Genomic DNA, 15251 nt, shown 5'->3' with positions numbered 1-15251 from the left:
GAACTGCTGTGTCTGGCTGGTCCAGAGGTCCAAAACCCCCCAGGTCTGACTGGCTGACCCTCTCTGTCTCTCTGGTCTGACTATCTGACCAGCTCCGGCCTGGCCAGAACTCACTTATCACGCACGGCCTGGATGGCCTCGGCGGCACTCTCGTAGTTGTGCTTCTCCATGTGGCGGTACATGGTGCTAAGCTCCACCTGCCGCCGGAAGTAGATGTCCACTGAGCTCTGCTTCACTGTTGCGTAGATGAACTTGTCCGATGGGTTCCTCAGCTGTTAAGGGACAGAAAGAATGGACGTGAGGGAGTGTCACACCAAGCATTCAAATACACTTCTGAGCAGTTCTTTAACTCCGCAAAAGTGAAGTGAGGAATGTTCGGGAAAAGGTAATCATCAGAGGGAGCTTATTCATGCAAAAATTGTTGTAATGCAGAAACCAAACAGACTGAAAAGAGCAAATATAAGAAATATAAGAGATAATTAAAAAGAGAAGGGGTTATAATGTTTTAGGTGCGATATTTCCTCCAAATATCTGCCGTCTACTGAAAAAAGTTCCATACTCTAGTTCTTATCAGAGTTTTGGAGTCCTTTCATGTTCTTTTAGCAAAAAAGTTGGGACAGGGTCATGTGTTTCATCACCTCCTCTTTCAACAACACTCTGCAAGTGTTTGGGAACTGCCGAGATCAACTGCTGTAGTTTTGGAAGTGAAATGTATTCTCATTCTTGCTTGATATAGGATTTCAGATGCTCAACATTTCAGGGTGTCCTTTGTAAAACGTTTCATTTCATAATGTGACAAATGTTTTCAATGGGTGACAGGTCTGGACTGCAGGCAGGCAAGTTTAGCACCCATACACTTTTACTATGGAGCCATGCTGTTGTAATATGTGCAGAATGTGGTATGGCATTGTCTTGCTGAAATAAGCAGGGCCTTCCCTGGAAAAGACGTTGTCTGGATGGGGGCATATGTTGCTCCAAAACCTGTGTACTGTATATTGCTCAATATTACTGGTGCCTTCACAGATGTGCAAGTCACGCACACCATGTGCACTAATGCACCCCCATACCATTCCGGATGCTGGCTTTTGAACTGTACACTGATAAGAAGCCGGATGGTCCCTTTCCTCTTAACTCCAGAGGATGCAGCCTCCATGATTCCCCAAACTAATTTCAAATTTTGATTCGACAGACCACAGGACAGTTTTCCACTTTGCCTCAGTCCATCTTATATGATCTTGGGCCCAGAGAAGGGCCCAATATTGTTTATAGTTTCTTCTTAGCATGGTAGACTGTGTTCACAGTCAATTAATGGTTTTCAGAAGTGTTTCTGAGCCCAGAATCCTGCCTGTTTTTAATGCAGTGCCGTCTTGGGCCCCGAAAATGATGGCCATCCAGTATTGGTATTCGGCCTTGTCCTTTGCATACAAAGATTTCTCTGGATTCTCTGAATCTAATAATTATATTTTGTACGGTAGATGATGAGATACCCAAAATCTTTTTGTTTACATTGTGATACGTTATTCTTATATTGTTGCACTCTTTGCCTGCACAGTCTTTCACAGAGTGGTGAAGTTCCCATCCTCACTTCTGACCGACCCATCCTCTCTGTTATGATCTTTTAATCACCAATCATGTTACTTATCTGTGGCCAATTGACCTAATTAATTAGATATTCCACCAGGTTTAGTTTTTTAGCATTACACAACTTTTTCAGTCTTTTGTTGTCTCTGTCCCAACTTTTTTTGAAACGTGTTGCTGGCATCAAACTCAAAGTGGTCATCTTTTTTTCAAGAAACAATAAAATGTCTCAGTTTCAACATTTGATAATGTGTCTTTGTACCATTTTCTATTAAATATAGGGTTTAAATGATTTGCATTCTGTTTTTATTTCCATTTTACGCAACGTTCCAACTTTTCTGGAAACAGGGTTGTACAAGTTCAGGGTATTTTTGGGTTGCATATTTTGGGGCAGTACATAGGACCCCTTCATAACTTCTCCCTTCACAGTATTCTCACCCCCAGTAACTACTTAACTTTCTAAACTTGCATATTTTACAGTACATAAGCAAATAACCCCACATTACAGAGGTGGAGGTGTACTGAAAGGGTCATAGGATGTCTTTTATTCTGGACTTGTTGATACCCACCCTCGGGTCGTTGATGCCGGTGATGCGCTCCTCAGGCCGGTCCAGCACCAGGAAGGCAGCCAGGTTGGCAGTATACGATGCCACTATGATCATGGCAAAGCCGGCCCACACCATGCCCAAGATTCTCGCTGAGAAGCTGCGCGGTGCGCCTGGATGAACAAAGCCCGTTAAACCTTACAAAATGCTCAGTATGTGGGACATCGAATGTGGTACAATATATTACATTTGTTTCTCTTAAATATGACAGTATCAGCAGTTAGTATCACAAACGGATCAGTGTAGTATTAAATAGTACAGTTATTATGTTGCATTGCCTACTAATAATTGTTTTTATTAATCTAGAATAGGCGACTACTACTGTATTTATAAATCTGGCTTTGGTCAAGCACCGGTGCAGGGATTGTATTATCTCACCTTCCCCAATACCAGAGTTAAGCAACACTCCCCAGGAGAACCACATTGCTGATGACAAGGTGAGGGCATCTTCTTCTTCTTCTTCACTATTTACTTTAAACCTCCCAAATGGGCTACACAGAAAGAGCAGGAGATAAAGTGAGACATACGCGAGAGGACGGAGCGGTAACCTTGGAAACCCCAGGCAGTGAGGGAATCTGTGTGAGTAGCCAAGCAGGAGCAATATAAAAGACAACAGAGAGAGAAGGCCAGACGAACAGAACAGTGGAATGATTCCATCCTTCACCCCGGACCCCTTGTCCGCAATCTGGAGCAACAGCGGAGAAATAGAAGGTCACACGCGCATGCACTCGTACACACGCGCACGTGCGGGTGCGCATGCGCGTGCGCGCGCACACACACGGATATGCAGACCCACACAAACACGGATCCCCTGTTACCTGAACCGGTCTAGTAGGTAGAGCATCACCGCCACCACATGAACCGACAGACCCACCAGCAGCCACAGTGTGCTCTGGAAGGGCTGCATGAACGAGTCCAGCGTGCTGCGAGGGATTTCCTGGAACACACCACAACCGTTTACACTATTCCTAGTCTACTGCCACGCTACATCGGGTATATTCTGGATGAGCTTTGTTTTTACACTGGTTTTGTGTACACGTTTGGTATTCATCAGGAATTTGGGAACGTACCTTTTTAACGAGGATGGTTAGGCCTTGGTACTTAAAAGGTTTGGAGAATTCGATGTACTGGGCTCGTTCGTTGTTTATAGTCAGCGGGGCAACAATCATATCCGCAAGACCCCCCAGGAGCTCTCCCATCATGCCGTTCCACTCCTTCTTGTTGCTGTTGTTTACCTGTGGTAAGTGGAAAAGGTTAAGAACAACACAACCTGCGAATACATTTTAGAATTAGGTTTCCTTTATGAAAAACAAAAACAACTGAGCTCTTTACTCTGGCAACCAAAGCTGAAAAACGGAGTCCCCGAAAGGAAATGAGCAGAAGTAGTGTGGTATTTTCCGGCTTAGAGATGTGTGAACAGAGCTTGGCTATTAGAAGCTCTGCTCAGCCTGTCTTGTTCAGTTGGTCCTGACAGGTCAGCTTGAGTCTTACCAGCACCTTCCCTCTACAACATGGAATGGAATCCCCAGTCAGGTGGGACCCTAGTCTGCCATGGCCCTTTCTGCTAACTGCCCAGTTAAATTAGTGATGTTAATGGTTTTGTATATTTGTCCAAATATTACACATGCATAAAATGTATTTAATAAGCACATCTCAGAGATCTGATGAGATATAAGTAAACAACAGAACTTAATAGAATGCAAAACACATTTTAATAATGTGACAAGTTTTTTTATTCATTGAACAGTTGAGTTTCTATAGGAACTGACCCGTTCTTGTGTTCCAAATTTCCCATCAGCCACCAGGTGCACCTCATAAGTAAAGTTCATGGTTCCGGCCAACTTGATAAGTAGGTCGATACAGAACCCATAACAACATTGAGGTACAATTGGCCGTCCTGTAACAAAGCAGGAGAGGGTTGAAAGTTACAATCAATCTGAAGGGGATCCTCAGCTCAACCATATGACCAAATCCAGCTATACACAGCACACGTCTTCACTGCGACCAGACATAACACACAACTCACTCACACACAAACACACACATTTTTCAAAAGATAGGCCGGCCGGTGCCCACACTACAAACAAACATTAATGCAAACAACTGACAATATGCACTTACACACACACAGACACGCAGAAGCCCCCCCCCCCCCCCCCTCAAAAAAAGAAAGACTGACAACATTCACACAACCCACACATATAGATACATACTGCATATACACTGTATGTATGAATCTCCAGTTGGTAGCCGTAGTGATATCATAAACGTCCCTGCTGGGTTACCTGGGATGGTCTCATTCGGTCCGGTGCAGATCACCTTTTTAATATCTGCCACTCCATTTAATGTTTTTTCCTCCTTGCAGGTACCATCCTGCTCTGTGGGTTTCACATACACAAAGGGCTCCTGGTGTATGGTCACTATCTACAACAGATGGGAGAGGAAGCTGTTTGTCACGCTTGGGGTACAGCTCACCTTAGACCCACTGTAGGGACCTCTACGTCTCCACCCCAAGAAAAACAAAAGAAACACACACGGTCGCGGCGGAGAGATGGTGAGAGAAATAGAAGGGTAGAGAAATAATGGTAAAGAATAGAGCAGAGATCCATTCACCTGAAGACTCCGTAAGATTGGAGGGCGGCTTTACATTACAGGAAATAACCTTGTTTGAGGAGTGTGAAATGTGGTACCTTCAATCTTGTGGACATCTGAAAACCCCGCGGTTTCTCTGTCTCTCCTCCTGGCCAGATTATCTTCCTCTGATTGTTCATCACAACCTACAGCGTCATAACAACATTAACAACCATTAAACAAGTGCTAACATAATGAGTGGCGCTGATGAAGACCAAGCACAGGGGAGTCCAATACTGAAGTGTTTTCTGCTTCAGCTATGGCTCAGCAACTAGCTCATAAAGGCACCGCTTTCCAAGCTTATTAAGCATTAACAGATCATTCTAGAAAAGGTTACCTGCGTTCCGTTGTAAATCCCAACTTGAATGAGTCGACTCTTCTGGTAGTTCAGAATGCTGTAGTGAGCATACTTCCTGTCACCGTCGTCATTGAACTCCACACGTCCAGTGAGGCCCTCTGGGTACTTTGAAGACATCAATACCCTGAGACAGACATTGAATTTGATGTGAGCGTGCAAATATAGAAAAATACCAACGGCCAAGTGTAGATGTCTTCCTGAATTATATATAGAGTCACGGAAATGCACCTTTTGAAGAGGGGCCCCGTTTTCCAGATATTGGTATTTCCCACGCAGCCTCTGGGAGGCTCCGTGATGTTCTCCTTCTCGAAGAGCTCCTGGATGGACTGGGCCACCACTGCAACAGCATCAGTGATGTGGGCCGACTCGTTCTTGCCGTTGATGAGCTGGAGGCCGATGAGACCTGCTCACATCACGCCAACAAGCAGAATAAAGCCATTAAATGACCTGCTTGACAAAGCAATCGTCAGGATCCTTTTGCAATACCCAAAATAAAAACTTATAGGAGCCTCTTGTTAAGCCATCCTGAGGAAAGGTCCAACACCACCCTCTCTGCTGCTGACGCTGGTGAAGACTCATCCAGAGCTAAAACAAACAAGCACGGGAAGTCTCTGAAGCACTAACTTCATACTGACTGAGTTATTTCACCTGACAGTGGTTTTTTTCTTCTTCTGCTTGATCAGAGAGTGGTGAATCCATATTTTGAGGTTGTTGATGAACTTTGCTCAGAATGGAAAAAAAAGAGACCCTTGAAGTTGGATTGATGGAATTCTATTACCCATTGCACATGGGGCAGGTTGGAAAATACCACAAGCAGAAAAGCTATAGTGTATGTGTGGGATCAAACAAACATACATCAACTAGATTAGAAAAATGTATATACAAATCACATTAACAATCCAACTTCAGCTAAGTTTTTTATTGCAACTGGTCCAGTAGTCTTGTAGACTCTTGAAAGAAGCCCCAGAGGTGAGTTTAAGACAGTTATACGTGGTGAGACATGGACATGTCTTACAAATAATCTATCTACAGGGTTTGGGGAATTGTCTTACGTCAAACAGCGCTACTAACCATCTGCACTGAGTAACAAAGGTTTGCATGTGCCGTCAGACGTAAGATAATGGGCTTGGGAGTGTTGGAGTGCCTTGGGTTGATGTTTACATTGGTGACCACAAAGTGACATGTTACGTGAGACTTGTGCAGGCTCCGGGAACTTTAATAAAGACCTGTTGTAGCTTACCATTCTACTTCAGTGTGGGGGTTGCAAAACACCCTTTACAAACTCATGAGAACCAAGCTATTAATATAAGGATAGAACAATAATAGCAGCGCGCAAAGCTTTGGAAAACCCAACATATATTTTAAAGAAACATATGAATGAGGTAAATGTCAAGAAACAGATTAGGAGACACAAAACCTAACTGTATCAAATGAATTGGTTTGGAGTCACTCAACCTAACTCTGTAATCAAAATAGTATTTAAGAACTTAGTGTAAACTTTAGTGACTCATTTAAAACCTTTAAACATATTAAATGCTTAAACGTTTAAATGCTTAACACGTAACAAAAATATCACACAGTACATTGTTAAACACAAAGCATGAATCTGTCTTTTCCTCTCTAATCGTAGAGGTGTGATAATAGGTGGCTCCTACATGTTCTGGCATTCTCTCCGTTCTGCTTTTGGGCATCAGTGTACGGTACATACCGTCTGGGGCTTCGCTCAGTGCTTTACCGGACATCTCGCGCTCTCCCACCAGCCACACGTAACCGGATCCGGTCATGTTAAGGAAACGGGCAGCCTTGTAAACAGCAGCAGCGTCCTCTTCACTGGAAGCAGAAACGATAAGGTTACTGACCTGTTATGGGAACGTCAATCACTACTGCTTGATATCAAGCCAGACTCTTGCAGAGAAATTGCGGAAGTGTCAAATGTAAGTCAAAGTAAATCATGTTGTGGTCTAACTAGGAGTGAGGAAAACAACATCACTTAATGAATGTTCCTTACGCATCGTGGTCAGAAGGGAAGTGTTATTGTTAGTGATGGGAGGTATGATGGGAGGTTCTGTATGAGGGTCTCACCTGGCGGAGAGGATGATGACACGAGCCTCCAGCTCTTTGGCCTCTAGAAGTAGCGCGGTTAAGTTAGTCTCCTGGCTGAACTGGAGGACTTTCTCTGCCTGTGATCGGGGCACAAAATAAGTCAAGCCAGCTACTTACCCCCGACCTCAGAAACCATGCTGTCACCTTTACCTGTTTCACTAGGTTTTGTTGATTTTTGTTGAAAAGGGAGAGAGGACAAAAAGGAAAGCGATCCAGGAAAATCGGCTCAACTAAAAAAAAAAAAAAAAAAAAGCTTGGAGGGGAAAAAAAACTTTTGCATTTTTCGCATGCAAACTGAGGGTTATCAAGGCTCCAAAGAAGGACGTGCATGTTAGGTACGGGTAGAAGAAGGTCAATGCAACCAGTAACTAAAAACAAGTGAAGGGGAGTAAGGGGAACCGTTTCCCCCAACAAAAAGCTGTTGAAAACTAGGGAGGTGCTACAAAAGAGGAGGGTAGTAATCTGGGAAAGGGTTTGGTCCCACACTACCGGATCTCCACAAAGGAATAGACTTGCAATCTCTTTTTCTTCTGAGAACATGCATTCCTTTATTTGAAGGAAAAATGAATATGACTGAAGTGGAGCGCTGTTCGTTTCTCTTTTTTTTTTTTTTTACTGAAAATTATAGTCTTTCCATAACAAAAACCATTCTTCGGTGAAATCATAGGGATAATGTCTGAAAGGAAAAAAAGAAACACGTGCTACCGAGATAGGGGCATTTCTGGGTCGGCTGGTGACTGGTTGGCTGGTGTCTAGTTGCTACATTTGGAAAGTTGGTGGGCGGCGTGCATTGACCATGCAAATATACCTTAGGTCCTCGCTTGTTGTCATAGGACAGTTGGTCGAGGTTTTCATAGTTCCTTTTTTTATTCTGATGAATAATGTGCACAGAGAAAATATGCAGACACAGAAGAATATTATAAACAGTTGAAAATGGATCGCAGTAAAGCATTCCAACAAATCTCCACTTTTCTGCTTCAAATTGGGATCCCTAACACTGGGGCTTGCAAAGGACATCATTGACAGAAACGCACCACAAGCAATCCTATTTGCTACTATGTCATATGACCTCCTTTAGCATCTTTTATACTGCAGATAACTCATTTTAAACGCTATAGCCATCATCGAGCATTGGCCCGAGAAACAGTTATAATCTCCTTAGAAAAATTTTAATTGAGAGGACTAATATGTGGTCTGGACAAAGCAATTTCAACAACAATGCAGCACACTAATTGCCCCTCAGGTTCTCTCCATTTTGAGTTCCCTTCAACTCCTGTATACAGTGAAAGGAGCCGCAAGGTCCCTCTTGCTTTTGCCTTAGTCCGGAAGCCATTTTGCAGAACAACACAGCATCTTCTGCTTGACAGACTTGCCTCCCCTGATGCCTGACCTCTCAGCTTCGACTCCAGGCAGGAGCCAGAGCGTTGGGGATCCTTCACCTCCCAAATGCCACTTTTACTCTGCCGCATTGGTTCATTATACTGCCTGACAAGCAATCCAGAATCAATCTGATTCTCCTCCGTTGTATTCACGCTCCTTTGAAAGGATTAAACGTGAGTTCTGCCTCAAATGTAATCTGAGGTTGTTGTGGTCAGCGCTACTCTGTTAAACATTGCTCCCTATTTCAAATGTTGCGAGCTTGCAATTGTTGTAGTGTGTCAAGGGCAGGACACAGTCATGAATCATTACGATGCAAAACAAGCATTAATCTAATCGGAGTGAATGGGACTAGGGCACTCAATTAGAATATAAATCATCTAAACATGAAATGAGTCCTCAAACCCAAACCTATTTTTGTATATTTCTCTGAGTACCCACCTCCACCATGTTGCAGCTGTCTCTGTGAGAAACTGTGCCCTGTTTTATTTTTTTTTAAAGGCTAGATGACTGGCTTTGTTTTCCCACAGGAGTTCCTCTGACTGCTCTATTTTTACTACTTTAGTCAAGCATGAATATTGTATGTTGTGTCGCTAATGTTAGAATTCTGACTGAATCAACTCCTGCTAGAAATGTTTCACTGCTGACTGTGGTACAGAACGCTATCAGATTACTGTCTTTACGTACATAAGCCAATCAAACTACTGTCTCTTTGGTACAAAACATCATAAAATGAATGTCTTTCAGCTACAGAACCCCATCAAAATAAGGTATCTGTGGTACAGAACCCCATTGAACAATTCTCTCTGCTGTATAGAGCCACATAAAACTACTGTATCTGGTGTACACAACCCTAATAAACTACTTTCTCTTCAGTACAGAACCCCATTAAACTACTGTCTCTTTGATCCAGAACCCCATCAAACTACTGTCTCTTTGGTACAGAACCCCATCAAACTATTGTCTCTGTGGTCCAGAACCCCATCAAACTACTGTCTCTTTGGTACAGAACCCCATCAAACCACGGACTCTTTGGCTTATCACAACAACACAGTATACTAACCAACAGTTAGTGAGTATAATCCGCACAAAACAGAATATGAAAAGTGAATATATAGAATATTTCTCATTCACGAGGAAATAACACAAATTCTTATTTTGAAACACAAGCTTGGATATGTGGATATGTTCATTACAACATTACATAGCAGTGTCTACAATACCAAGGTTTCTGATAACTGTAAATCAATTAGTATCTATGTACAAACAGACAGAAAGACAGAAAGAGAGAGGGCGAGAGAGAAAGAGAGAGAGAGAGAGAGAGAAAGAGAGATCGAAAACCAGGGCAGAAAATATGGATTCCAGGGAGGAACAAGTATAATAATTGATTGACTACTCTATAATGTAATGTATGTCTTTACTGTATACAACAAGAATGAACACAACAATTTAACACAGTCATATGTCAAATCCAATAAATTCAACATATTTAAAAACAAAATGATTTATCCCCTCCAATAACTCTAAATCAATCCTGATCAAGTGTGAGTGTATCTGGTGAACCACGACATCTTCTACATTCCTCCACTGCCTTCAGTGGGGATTATTGTGAGCATATGTCACATGAACCATTTAATCAGTCTCTGATTCAATTACTCTTCAAATCAGGACTCATTTCACTCCATCGCACAATTACAGCATGGAGCCCCGGAGGGGAATAAACATGGCAAACCCTAACCACATTCTGATGTGAACTATGCTAAAATTATTTTTAACTGTGTTAATTGTTCCTTAAATTTTCCTTTAGGGAACAGAAACCAGTTGGAGGCTGGTCATTTAACTTGCATGGGGCCCATAATCCATCATCTGACAAGGACACAATAAACCCACAGATTATTCCTCCGTAATGTGTTAGCTCAGGACAGCAAGACAGCCTGATGTACTCATTTATGTCCCCCTTGCATCACATTACAGTGCTCCAAGTAAAGACATCACTGGGTGTATGACCTACATCTCTTCCCAACATCATATGTCACCACGAATATACATGAAGGATCTGTTGACCATCATTCTGCTTGGCAATCATTGATGTTTTGCAAAGCCCCAGGTTAAAGTCCACTATTTGGCTCCCGTTGTGGATTGACACAGGAGAATTGGATTATGGTGAAAAGCAACATGAGATGAGTAAAAGATTAGATCACATTAGACGCTGTAGATGTCTCTAGCATATTGATGTTAGCCAATGTTTGCACAATGGTCAGTGAGAGATGTTCACATGACATAAAGGAAAACAGTTACATACACAGAAGACCACTGAGTTAAACAGAGACCACACAGACACAGGAGGGGTCCTGTGGGTCCCAGCGCCTCACCTTGGTTTCCCTCTCCTCCAGCAGGGTCTCCAGTCTCTTCTGCGCGGCCCGCCCCTCGTGGTCATCGCTGACTATCAGGATGATGTGGTTCCATCGAAACTCCCGCATCATGTCGAACCACACGTGGGCCTGATGGGAGTACGGGGGGACAGTCCGCAGAAAGGACAAGTGGATACTCTGTGGAGACAAAACAAAGAACCAAGGATGAAGTGACGGGGAAATATTTGCATTCAGGTCTTCTGTGACATTTCTTACATTGCCCTTCATTATTAAAACCAAGAGTAATACAAATGTTATCTTTCCATGACTATTTGGAGCAGGATGCAATTTGGCCCCGGCTATTTTGGTAGCTAGCCAAGTTGTGTGGATATATTCTTTTTCTCTCTCATCTGTATCCATCCCCAGGGATGCCCATCCCCCTCACTCTCTTTCTTCTCTCTCTACCTTCTGCCTCACCTCTCTCGCTCTTCTTTTCAGACTCTCTACTCCCTCCCTGAATCTCAATTCTCTTTTTTGTCCTTCTCTCTCTGTCTGTCGTTTCTTACCTTGTCGGAGTAGATGGACATGCGTGTGGTGAGGCCCACCACAGGGATGCGATAGAATCCAGCAGTGTAGGACACAGGCGTGGGGGTGAGGTGGTCGTTGGACTGTGGGGGATGACTCACCAGAATGGCATACACCTGCAGACACACGTTCATAAATAATTATGATTGGCAGACTTCCTGTACAGAGGTGAAAGGATCAATCATTGCAGGGGTTATTGCACTATCACTGCCAATTGGAAGTATAAAATAATCTCTTTCCTCTACAACCATCTTTACTTAATGGCTGCTTGGTATATTCAAACGTCTCAAAGCTGATTGACACTCATCCTGGACAAAGCAGACAGATGCTCCATAATTCAGCTGTACTTATCACTGTGCAACTGTATTTCATTTCTTTGATTATTAGGATACTTGAGAAATGCCAGTGAGATCTATGCCACTGAGGGGGAAGATAAAACTGGCATGGCAGGCGGGCATCATGGTCTAGTGTGTGTAGCCCTTATGGTTGGGCCTCAAATTAGGTCTTTTCATCCAAAAAGCGCTTCCAGGCATCCACTATCCCATCTGCCATGGACTCTGTCTCTGAGTGACTAGCATCAACACAGAGCCAAAACTATCTAATTGAGCGATGTGAGAGGATATACACATCCTCCCACATTTGACAAGTAAAGGTACATGTAGAACATTGGTGCATTTGTCGTCACAGCAGCCCTCGTGAGGCTGGGACTTGGATATCACAGAACGTAAGGAAGCAGCATATGAAGATGTGTTAGTAACTCAACCATCCCTGTCATTTACTATCATGACAATAAAGGGGATGGGAGCATTAGAACAATGTGGATGAATTATGGAGAGAAGAGGCTGTGTGTGTGTGTGTGTGTGTGTGTGTGTGTGTGTGTGTGTGTGTGTGTGTGTGTGTGTGTGTGTGTGTACGTGTACGTGTGAGAGAGAGAGTGGGGGGTTCTTCACGCCTCAGCTCTTTTCACTACATTATATTGCTGCTTTCAAAATAAATGTAATGCTTAATGTGAATGGGAAGGACCAGGGTTTTAGCAACGTGAATCAGTGTTGGAACAACTCTCTGGGTAACGTTGCAATACATAACTTATGAACATTGTTTTCATTGTTATTTTACATTGCACAACATGTATTTGCATTTCATGTGCAAAAGCCATAATGACCTGAAAAATAATTGCCCTTGAAGTGAAAAAGAGAGTAATGTTCCCTTAAGGGAAAAACAATTACCTACACTGTTGTGTGTTTCAGCACAACATCATACTAGATTCGTTTGATCTATTAGGTAAAATCATTCATAATTATGAATCTGTAATTATACATAAAACAATCTAATGCCCTACTCTCATAGGATATAACCGCAGATGAGGGAGGCATGTACACCCCAACTGCTACCCTCAGGATGCTTTGAGGCAGATGCCCATCCCGCACGCGGCCATGTTGGCCTCCTTATAGGCATCATATCGTCACATGGCATAAGCGGTGAAAATAGAAACTGCGGTAAAATCATTAGTTGTAAAATGACGCGTCATTCATTTTAATCTTGATTAACTAGTACGTTTGCACTTCCGTGGTTCTGCAGCAGCGCAGAGTGAGGTGCACTTGTCCTCTTATTCCCAAAAAACAGTTTTCGACCTTCGACCACATTTATTTTTCAGTTCTGACTAAAATAAAATAAAATAACTTGGAATTTATTATTATTATTATTAACTGCTGTGTAATATTTATTTTAACCTTTAACTTCGCCTACATAATATGCTACAGGGCTAGAAATGACCACAACGCATTTTGAGGACACTTTGTTTTCCGTCTCAAGTTGGGCAGTTACCCATTATATTGGGTAATGTTTATAACAAATCATCTATGAATTTACGACTTTATAGATAAGTAAAGGCTAGTTTGAAATTTCTTAGACCTAGTATTGTTTTCGTAGACTCGAAAAATATTGTTTATTGAGTAACGAAATGATCATTTTAGATCATTTTAGGCTACACTTGAAAATGAACACAGTAAAAAACTCTATCTAAATGCTTGCAGCTAAATCTGTTAGAAAACAGCAACGCGACTGAAGCATGTGGACGAGTGTTTCACAGGCAGGCACTGGGGTTTTAGCTGACAATGAGATGGTTACTGTTCTGTTTATTGCAAATAGTGCTGGTCACAATATATCGACCTCATCTGCCCTATTAATCATGCCGGTCAGCTCCCTTGAAACAGAAGCTGGATGATGCATCACGCTAAAAAATATGATTCATTTCTCCAATAGTGGCCATAGTTTAGGCAATTTAAATGTACAGGCAATACAATCCCGTATAGCCCTAATATAGCCTTCAATTATAATTGATATGATAGACATTTTGCATACATTACTGTATGGATGATGTACTGGCTAACTGACTCGTTAAATTAAGCTATTATCAATGAACACCTATGCAGAGACTCAGGAGCCTTCCGGAGCTATTACCTGGTTGGAGATGAGGTCCTCACAGACAGAGAGAGCCATCTGGATAGCGTTGGGTTTGTGCGTTACCGAGATGGCGGTCAACTTGAATTTATCCCTCCCGTAGATCTGGTTCGCCTGGGTCACCGCATCTTTAAAGACTTGTTCGTACCTCTTTTGGCTCAGGACCGCTCCGATGTTCACTATCTTCAGCTCGCAGCCGGCCCGCGCACAGGAGCACGAGAGGAACACTGCCAACAGAAACAGACGCATCGTGTGAACGACCAAACCGCGCAGTGGACCCCGCTTGCGTTTCTCCCTGGTGTTTGCGGGTCGGCTTGCCCGGATTCTGGACTGCACGGTTCACCCGGTTACCACGTCTAAAACCACTGTCCCACTGGACAGGGTGGAAAATCTGAACAGCTGATTTATGTGCAATGCGGAGGAATGTGCATGGTCAGGTTCTCAACCGCTGCTGGATTATCTCTGCAGTTTTCAGCAACCTTTCTTCAAACATTCTCCTTTGCTTACATAATTTCACACATTTATTAGTTTCCAATATCGATAGAAATTAGCGAGAGCATTTTTCGCGGTATATGCTGTTCCCTTTGTGCAATTAATTGCTCTCCCGGTCTTCCGTGGGCTTGGTGCGGAGATCTGCTGTGAAGTGGCAAACCTGATGCGACGCTCAGGGCTGAGCGGCTGTCCTTGGTGCTAACAGCTGTGCCCGCGCTGTTGTGCGCGCCTCCGTAGTGTACGCGAGATTTTTTAATGAAGCAAATCATTATTCTTTTTAGTTCATGTGTATTTTCAACATCTCTACAATAACATTATAAACCATAGCAACTGAATGGCAAGAAGAGTTAGGCATCCAATAAAAAATAAAAAAGGCTGGGGTTTTTCAGATCACCTATTGATCTATGTAAAAAATAATATCACGTCCATGTGATGACAAAATTATACTTTCTGAGTGTGAATTATTGTAGGCTACTTTAGGGAAGATAAAGGTATATTGCACTTGGTTGCTGCCAGTGCAATAAAAACTGACACTTATAATACAGTCACCCAGAAGATTCCAATGGGATTCTTTAGCCAATAGCATTACTACAAAGCATGGAATATGGACCCAAGCTTCCACCATCATTCTGCTGAGAGTGTCAGTTCAGCTGGTATATGATGTAAATTCCCATAATTCCACAGAACCAGGCTGGATCCAAGCATCCAATC

General features: G+C 42.8%; 1 protein-coding gene across 12 annotated transcripts in view; it reads right to left on the bottom strand.

Annotated features, from left to right (window-relative positions):
- Window positions 1-14755, bottom strand: part of grin1a (glutamate receptor, ionotropic, N-methyl D-aspartate 1a) — a 29508-nt gene extending 14753 nt beyond the window's left edge. For 4 of the 12 annotated variants that reach the window (XM_010893974.4, XM_010893975.5, XM_010893970.4 and 1 more), the window contains exons 1-16: window positions 14049-14754; window positions 11570-11704; window positions 11025-11201; window positions 8084-8146; window positions 7255-7352; window positions 6881-7002; window positions 5401-5575; window positions 5152-5296; window positions 4874-4960; window positions 4457-4607; window positions 3953-4080; window positions 3254-3418; window positions 3002-3120; window positions 2562-2674; window positions 2148-2296; window positions 115-272 (exon numbers count right to left, since the gene is read on the bottom strand). In XM_010893974.4, coding sequence (XP_010892276.1) covers window positions 115-272; window positions 2148-2296; window positions 2562-2674; window positions 3002-3120; window positions 3254-3418; window positions 3953-4080; window positions 4457-4607; window positions 4874-4960; window positions 5152-5296; window positions 5401-5575; window positions 6881-7002; window positions 7255-7352; window positions 8084-8146; window positions 11025-11201; window positions 11570-11704; window positions 14049-14297 — 2234 coding nt within the window. In that variant the 5' untranslated portion in view covers window positions 14298-14754. Of the gene's footprint in view, window positions 1-114; window positions 273-2147; window positions 2297-2561; window positions 2675-3001; window positions 3121-3253; window positions 3419-3952; window positions 4081-4456; window positions 4608-4873; window positions 4961-5151; window positions 5297-5400; window positions 5576-6880; window positions 7003-7254; window positions 7353-8083; window positions 8147-11024; window positions 11202-11569; window positions 11705-14048 lie in introns of all 12 variants that reach the window. The other 8 variants (XM_010893977.4, XM_010893980.4, XM_010893968.4 and 5 more) reach the window with 7 other exon arrangements.
- Between the last annotated feature and the right edge of the window lie 496 nt (window positions 14756-15251).

The sequence above is a fragment of the Esox lucius genome, chromosome 14 (genome assembly GCF_011004845.1).
Source record: "Esox lucius isolate fEsoLuc1 chromosome 14, fEsoLuc1.pri, whole genome shotgun sequence".
NCBI classification, from domain to species: domain Eukaryota; kingdom Metazoa; phylum Chordata; class Actinopteri; order Esociformes; family Esocidae; genus Esox; species Esox lucius.
This window is presented reverse-complemented; position numbering and strand designations above follow the sequence as displayed.